The sequence below is a fragment of the Bidens hawaiensis genome, unplaced genomic scaffold (genome assembly GCF_021521415.1).
Source record: "Bidens hawaiensis isolate Kalapana, Puna unplaced genomic scaffold, B.hawaiensis_p1.1 tig00040278_1, whole genome shotgun sequence".
In the NCBI taxonomy this organism is placed as follows: Eukaryota; Viridiplantae; Streptophyta; class Magnoliopsida; order Asterales; family Asteraceae; genus Bidens; species Bidens hawaiensis.
In genome coordinates, this window is record NW_027497121.1 from 25,504 (window position 1) to 34,117 (window position 8,614).

The 8,614-nt window shown below is 34.5% G+C and overlaps 1 protein-coding gene across 1 annotated transcript; it reads left to right on the forward strand.

Annotated features, from left to right (window-relative positions):
- Window positions 1-614: 614 nt before the first annotated feature.
- On the forward strand, window positions 615-6,746 carry LOC143592023 (kinesin-like protein KIN-5D). Its single transcript, XM_077072042.1, has 24 exons — window positions 615-661; window positions 785-843; window positions 1,006-1,173; window positions 1,264-1,393; window positions 1,798-1,953; window positions 2,044-2,520; window positions 2,612-2,709; window positions 2,782-2,938; window positions 3,030-3,099; window positions 3,189-3,265; window positions 3,358-3,411; window positions 3,500-3,580; window positions 3,650-3,761; window positions 3,854-3,940; window positions 4,026-4,201; window positions 4,286-4,447; window positions 4,551-4,658; window positions 4,728-4,886; window positions 5,254-5,337; window positions 5,422-5,627; window positions 5,695-5,796; window positions 5,888-5,997; window positions 6,086-6,237; window positions 6,320-6,746. The coding sequence occupies exons 3-24, from the start codon at window positions 1,016-1,018 to the stop codon at window positions 6,527-6,529; spliced, it is 3,126 nt and encodes a 1,041-aa protein (XP_076928157.1). The 5' UTR covers window positions 615-661; window positions 785-843; window positions 1,006-1,015; the 3' UTR covers window positions 6,530-6,746.
- The last annotated feature ends 1,868 nt before the right edge of the window (window positions 6,747-8,614 follow it).

Genomic DNA, 8,614 nt, shown 5'->3' on the forward strand with positions numbered 1-8,614 from the left:
CTAAATATCAACTCTGAGTTTCAAAATAACTCGTCATTTGATATGTAGTAATCTTTAATAAAAACAAAATACAATGCACACATATAAATACCTAAAATCTTTAATATTAATAACTTCTTTAATCTCATATAGGAAGTAAATATTAATTTTATTTCATTTTTCTTAAAACAATCACGTTGATTTTGTATAAATCACAAATTATAATGATCACTTATTCCGATTCTTTCATTTTCGTTACTGCCTGTTTAATTGACGTACCTTTAAATTTTTAAAGCCATAAAATATAAACATCTCCCAAAAAACATAACTTTCAGAAAAAAAAACCCATTAAATATATTCTTCATCATATAATAATAAAGATTAAAAAAGACAAAGCACAAAACAAATTCTACAAAAATATTTCTTTATGGAACGCAAGTTAGATTTTAAAGGCAATATTTTATTTTATCATGCTAATCTAACGCTCTCCGTCAAGTTTGACGGCTGGAGCCTAAAACTTGAAACGCTCCATTAACGGCATTATTATCTTTTGAACACCTCTCTCTCACTCCTCACTCTGTGTGTTAAAGCATCAACATTTTATTCAACAAATCACTTCTCCACGCTCATTTTACTCTCTCGGTCGGCAACATTTGGTCCAGTCAACGGCCGGCTATTCCAGGTTTCACGCCTTCCTTATTGTTATTATTATTATTATTATTATTATTTTCACCTTCATTTATTTATTCAATTCTATTCTTTCGATCCGAAGTCAATGCGCTTCAATCCTACCAAATGTTTTCAGATTTGAATCCAGTTGAGTTGACTCAGCGACTTCAACCGTAAACTCGCCGGTGATTAGAGGTATAATATTATTATTGATTGATTTTAAGCTTATTACTTTATTTATTATAATAATATACATTGCTTTTAGGTAAATACCGATAGCGAAACCGGATCTCTCTGATTATTATTATTATTATTGTTGTTATCGATTGAATCACAATTCATGGTTTGAGTGAGTAGATTATTAGGTATGGAGAGAAGAGGGGGAAATGTGGTTCAAAGCTCACCGTCAAACACTCCGAGGTCGGTTGACAAGGCGATGAGAGATATCAGGCCTGCCGAAGGAAGTATGACTGGTAAACATGATAAAGAGAAAGGAGTGAATGTTCAAGTTATTGTGAGATGCAGGTTTGTGCGGTTTAAGCGAAAGCGTGTTTGAGATTTGATTTTGTTTGTTTTTGCGAGAGTTAAATGATTGGTGTGTTTGGTTACACGTAGACCGTTGAATGATGATGAGATGAAAGCGCACACGCCGGTGGTCATCACGTGTACTGAGAACAGGAGAGAAGTTTGTGCGATTCAGAATATAGCCAATAAGCAGATTGATAGATCGTTTGTGTTCGACAAGGTAATTTTCTATTTTCTCATCTCATTTATGCTTATTCTCTTTGCTAGTTTAATATGTTTACCATAGAAGTTGTAAATTTGGAGATGGTCAGATCATCTTATACCATAATTTTCTTTTGTAGTTTGTAACCTAGTTTTCATGTAAGAAAAACAAGAAATATGCAGTGAAGTGTTCTGTCAATCCATATGATACGAATGTGGTCACTGGTTAAGTGTCAATGTAAACATTTTTTGCTGTCAATGGTTAACCGTTAATGCCTGATTTACAATGTACCTAATAGGTGCATTGTTAACCGGGAATCAATTTTTTGAAGATGCAACAACCACTGGACCATATATTCATAACATTGCATGATAATGTCTAATGTTTCGAAGAGCTAATGTGGAAATTCTTAATCTCTATAGGTCTTTGGTCCAAACTCACAACAAAGGGACTTGTATCATGCAGCTGTGTCTCCCATAGTTTTTGAAGTTCTTGAAGGATACAATTGCACTATATTTGCTTATGGCCAAACAGGAACCGGGAAAACATATACAATGGAGGGAGGCGGGAGAAAAAAGGTATTTTTATGTTCCAAATGAGATTAGAAAATCAACCAACTTTCTTTTCTTTGTCTTTTACTGAACCAAACAACTTTATATTCCATCTAGAATGGGGAATTCCCAAGTGACGCAGGTGTCATTCCGAGAGCCGTACGACAAATATTTGATATATTAGAAGCTCAAAAGGCAGAGTACAATATGAAAGTCACATTCTTAGAGTTGTACAACGAGGAGATAACTGATCTTTTAGCTCCTGAAGAAACTTCAAAGTTTCCTGACGATAAATCAAAGAAACCCATAGCACTTATGGAGGATGGAAAGGGCTGTGTTTTTGTGAGAGGTCTGGAAGAAGAGATGGTGTTCACTGCAGATGAAATTTATAAAATCTTGGAAAAAGGTTCTGCTAAAAGACGTACTGCAGAAACCCTTTTGAATAAACAAAGCAGTCGTTCTCACTCAATCTTTTCTATCACAATTCACATTAAGGAACGAACCCCAGAAGGTGAAGAGGTTATCAGATGTGGCAAGCTTAATCTTGTTGATCTCGCCGGTTCAGAGAATATTTCTAGGTCTGGTGCTAGAGAGGTAAACACGAATTTCAGAAATTTGTTCTTTGTTGTAATAATAATTTTAATTACAGATAAATGGATCACATTGTAATACTCTTTTGATGCAGGGCAGAGCAAGGGAAGCTGGTGAGATAAACAAGAGCTTGCTTACACTTGGCAGAGTCATAAATACATTAGTTGAGCACTCAGGGCATATACCCTACAGGTATTACTTTGTTGGATATAACATACCAACAGTTGACAGGGACACTATTTTAAAATTTGTTTTTAATGACAGGGATAGTAAACTAACAAGGTTGTTGAGAGATTCTTTGGGAGGGAAAACAAAGACATGCATAATTGCCACTATCTCTCCCTCAATTCATTCTTTGGAGGAAACACTCAGTACTTTAGACTATGCACACCGAGCAAAAAATATTAAGAACAAACCAGAGGTTAGTGGTGTAGAGATTGATTGTTTAATTAGTAGAAAACCTTGTATACTTTTAAGCAAAGTTTTGATCTTTTTTGTAATTCTTATTTCAGATTAATCAGAAAATGATGAAATCTGCAATGATGAAAGATCTGTACTCTGAAATTGAACGGCTCAAGCAAGGTTGGAGTCCTCCACCCATCCTTTTCTACTCTCATTAGGTTAATTTATATTTTACACTCTTTACGTGGCTTGATTTTTGAGTTGACCAGAGGTCTATGCTACTAGAGAGAAGAATGGAATCTACATACCAAAAGACAGATATCTACAGGAAGAAGAGGAGAAGAAGGTACATCCTGTCAATTTGTAATATTGAAGTTCTTGTACTATTATTATTGTTATTGTTATTATTATTTATTAATATCTAATTACTTTCTCTAGGCAATGGCTGAGAAAATAGAGCGGATGGAACTTGATGCTGAGTCAAGGAGCAAGGTGGGATCAAGGCTAATTCTGTCATTTCCTATTTTCCATTTTATTTGATAAAACATGACTGTTAATTGTAATCTACTACTGTAAACAGCAATTTATGGCGCTTCAGGAACTTTATAATTCTCAGCAGCTGGTGAATGCAAATTTAACCGGGAAGCTTGAGAAGACAGAGGTATGATATTATTTGAGCGTCTCTGTCAATGGCAGTTATCTAATACTTTATATTTTATTACACCCTTAGATAAAGCTCCAAGAAACTGAAAACTCATTGTTGGATCTTGAGGAAAAGCATAGACAAGCAAATATAACAATCAAAGAAAAAGAATTCCTTATCTTAAATCTTCTCAAATCTGGTAAGCATTTTCCAAAATCTCACTATACATCAGAGGTTTCTGAATAGACATGCATCTGAACAGAATTTAAACTTTTTTCTAATGTTCATCAGAAAAAGCTCTTGTTGAGCGGGCATTTGACCTTCGAGCTGAGCTGGAGAATGCTTCATCAGACGTGTCTAAACTGTTCACCAAGATTGGTATGCAATACCCAAAATAAAATAAATATAATTATCAATTTGGCCAAAAATAATCCTATTTTCTGTAACATGTTTGTTGTTTCAGAACATAAGGATAAAATAGAAGATGGAAACAGAATTCTTGTCCAACAGTTTCAGTCTCAGTTAACTAACCAGCTCGACATCTTGCATAAAAGTGTGGCAGCTTCTGTTACACAACAAGAACAACAATTAAAGGGCATGCAGGAAGATATGAAATCTTTTGTATCAACCAAGGGCCTGGTATGATTTTCCATATAAGTTTACTAAACAATAAACTTACATATTTAATTATGTGATTGAATATTTAATTATGTGATTCTACAGGCTACTGAAGAACTCCGAATTGGTCTAGAGAAGTTGAAATCATTATACGGTTCTGGTATCAAATCTCTGGATGATCTGGCAAATGAACTTGATGGAAATTCACAGTCAACACTTGGTTGTCTTAATTCTCAAGTTTCCCAAAATTCTTCTGCTCTTGGGGATGTATGCTTTTATCTTGATTTAGTCTCTCTTAAACTGTGTTTATACTTGCTACTCATTTATTCTTTAATATATTGACATGATGTTATCCACAATTTTAACACAGCTTTTCAAAGGCATTGCATCAGAAGCTGCGGAGTTACTTAATGATCTCCAAAACATTCTCCATATCCAAGAAAATAAACTGGCCACATACGCTCAACAACAACAAGAGGTTAGATTTTTTTTAAACTGGCATAACAATAGGAATTTATTTAATCTGTTTTTTTTAAACTCTATGTAGGCACATAGCAGAGCTGTTGAAACCTCGAGGTCGATTTCTAATATCACAGCAAACTTTTTCGTAACCCTAGACATGCACGCAACCAAATTGACACAAATTATCGAAGAGGGCCAGACTGTCAATGAACAAAAGTTATCTGAACTTGAAAGAAAGTTTGAGGTAATGATTATTTTTGACATTCAGTTAAAACAAACACCATTGACACACTGTTTAGGCACCAGTGGCGTGCCATATAGGCTGTATGACATGGAGAAAATGGCCATATGGGCCGTATGACATGGCGAAAAATGATCATATGGGTCGTATGAGGGCCAAATCATACGTCCCGCATAATGTTTCGACTTACAAAGAAAGGACTGATTTGACCACTGACAAGTCCATATGACCTTATTTCGCCCTCTAATAAGGCCCATATGGCCCATATGGCCTGTGTGATGTGACAGGTGGGCTGGTGTAGCTTTTAACAAAACCTTTCTTTTTTTTTTTTTTGAAAAATGTTTCGTTTTCTCATTTTATATATGTTCAGGAGTGTGCTGCAAATGAAGAAAGACAACTACTAGAGAAAGTTGCAGAACTGCTTGCAGGTTCAAATGCTAGGAAGAAAGAACTGGTATACTTTTTTAGATTTTTTAGCATCTAAAGATCATTGAGCTTATCTATAATCTTTTTTGGCATTATTTTGACCAAATTACAGGTCACAACAGCAGTAAACGGTCTAAGAGAAAGCGCAGCTAGCAAAACCAACAGTTTCCAGCAGGAAATGTTAACCATGCAAGAATCAAGGTGTTCTGTGAGAGCCGAATGGTCAGATTACACTAAAAAGGCTGAAACTCATTATATAGAAGACACCGCTGCAGTTGAAAACGGAAAGAAAAACCTTGACGAGACTCTTCAAAATTGGTACATCACATTATTAAGACACTTATTAATATTTCTCAGCTTGTTTATTAATTTTTCATTCTTGCAGTTTGCAAAAGGTGCAAATGGGGTCACAACAATGGAATAGTGCTCAAGAATCTTTACTCAGTTTAGAGAAAAACAATGTGGCTTCAGTGGATGAAATAGTTAGGTAACAATGGCATATATGAAAAAAACATACGACTGTAAATGATCTTTTTAAACACTTTATACATATTATTCTTTCTTTTAACCTTTTGTAGCCGAGGACTAGAGGCCAATCAAAATTTGCGTTCCCAGTATTCAGTTGCAGCATCATCGACACTCGAAGATACAAATGTTGCAAATAATAACCTTCTTTCCTCGATTGATTGTAAGCATAATTATTATATTTCTCCTGTTGAAAAGAAATTTTAGCTTTTTTTAACAATTTTCGTTTTGTGTCGTACAATAATTTGCAGACTCTTTACAACTCGACCACGATGCATATCGGAATCTTGATTCCATGATCGTTCCTTGTTGTGGAGAACTGAGGGAACTTAAAGGTGGACATTATGATAAGATTGTGGAGATTACAGATCATGCAGGAAAAACCCTCCTAAACGACTACACCGTAAGTTTTTTTTTTACATTCTAGACGACTTCCATTTTTTAAAATAAATAATAATATCATTGTGCTTTATGGTAACTTTCAGGTTGATGAACCATCATGTTCCACACCAAGAAAGAGATCATTCAATCTACCAACCACCACTTCCATTGAAGAGCTGCGGACCCCACCGTTTGATGAGCTGCTCAAATATTTTTGGTCAACTTCAAGGCTACCAAATGGCGATGTGAAGCATCTTGAAGGTGGTGTGAATTCGACAAGAGACTCGCGACACCCGCTCACTGCTGTTAATTGAGAGAAATAAAAAATAAAGCAAAATAATAATGGATTTCATAAACCTGATATAGTGTACATATACATATTATTTACTAAAAATATTCATTGTTCATTGGATGAGAGTTTAGAATAGATTTAGATTTAGGTTTGAATGTTGAGAGTTGCCGGGATGTTGTATTGCTTGTTACTTTATTACGGTTTTGGTATAAGCTATTGTAGTTTGAATATAACCATCTTTTAAGACTCTTATGAAATCTCTATTTATTTATTATTTACTAGTTTTTAGCCTGTGTGTTACGCGGGTTTATTTAGGGTTTCTTTTTAATATTATTTTTAATATATAATTTGTTGTATTAATTTAATTAATCTACATGGAATATGAATGTCGTTTTTAATGTCATTTTGGTTGACCGGCCATTGACGTGCCCCTGCCGCTACTGCCGGCCAACCACCGCGCCGCCGCCACTGCCGCTGACCACCGCTGCTGCTGGCTGGCTTCGTGCACCGCCACCATCGGGTCTCGTTTAGTCACCTAGCGAAGTTCGTTATCCCTCAGTGTCTCAACCGGTTAATTATTAACTGAGGTAAAATTAAATATTGTCATTTAAATTTATATTTAATTTGGTTGGTTTCGTATCGTACTCGTATTGTTTGTAACCGGATCCTGCATGGTTCCACAAAGTGATAATTACTCGTTTATTTATTCCGCTGCGTTCATGATAATATTTAATGAGATTTAATAATTATGAAACTATAACTAAACCGGGTTTAAATGTTAAACCGTTGATTGATCACCACTGGAACCCAACATGATGCGTATACTAACCGACCAAATCAAGATTTTAGTTTAAGGATTGCCAATTTTGATGATTCAAGAGAGTTAACTGAAGCTATAGTTCAAAGAAATTTGACCGAACAGGATTCAATTAAAGTCCGCAAGTTGCATTTAGAATTGTACATTTTTCACCAAGCAAACATTTGTTTGTAATAGTTAAGCGTGCTCAGATGGAAGTAGTAACAGGATGGGTGACCTCCTGGGAAGTCTCCACTTGGGCAACCAAAAACAAATCCGTGAGCTCTTCGTGGGCAAAGCGGACAATATTGGTAGTGTGAGGGGCTGGATGTTACAAGTTTTGTCTACACCACATTAGATATGTCTAAACTACATTATTTATCACTACACAATATTTGAAAGTGTGTCTACACTACGTTAGTTTTGTCTACAATATACTAGATATGTCTACACTACATTAGTTATGAGTGCACAACATTTAAAAATGTTCCTACACTAAATTAGATATGTATGCCTTACATTAGTTATGACTACGCAACATTTGAAAGTATCATACACAACATTACATAGCTACATTACTAAGATAATCCTACACTACATTAATTGATTAAAAGAATAAAAACATTGTGTAGGCCGTTAAAAAGTTATATAGATATATGTTGGTTGTGTAGTGATTTTTAATTTAATCGTTCTCCAAGCATGTTGGTTGTGTATAAGTATGGTTGTGTAAGAATGTGTTGGTTGTGTAGGGACATGCAAGTTAATAATCGTGCACATTATATTTCTTATGACTACACAACATTTGAAAGTGTGCTTACACTATATTTGTTATGTCTACACAATATTTGAAAGTGTACATACACTATATTAGTTTTGCCTCCATTACATTGGATATGTCTACACAACATTAGTTATAACTACACGACATTTGAAAGTGTACCTGCACTACTTTAGTTATGACTACACAGCTACACAACATTCGAAAATATGATTACACTACATTTCGTAGCTATATCTACATTACATAACACCTACACTACATTAGTTGATTAAAATCGAGGGAAAAAAAACTTCACATTGAGATCAAATAGAAATATAATAATAATTAACCATGTTTTAAAATAAAATGATTTTAGATCAAATGCATAATAATAACAAGGTTTTCTTTTTATTTTTCCTTTCCTTTTTATTTTTTTACAAAATAAAGTGTATGTGAATACAATATTCACAAAAACTTAAAAATTGTATGTGCTACGGATTATTACACCTAAAAACGTAAGGTATGAATTATGTAAATATATTAATCAAGCC

Excerpts from the sequence above, each read along its gene's own strand:
- LOC143592023 (XM_077072042.1), top strand. The coding sequence starts at position 1,016 with ATGGAGAGAAGAGGGGGAAATGTGGTTCAAAGCTCACCGTCAAACACT. Across the intron at positions 3,762-3,853 it reads CTTAAATCTTCTCAAATCTG|AAAAAGCTCTTGTTGAGCGG; the intron begins GTAAGCATTTTC and ends AATGTTCATCAG. Across the intron at positions 4,202-4,285 it reads TTGTATCAACCAAGGGCCTG|GCTACTGAAGAACTCCGAAT; the intron begins GTATGATTTTCC and ends GTGATTCTACAG.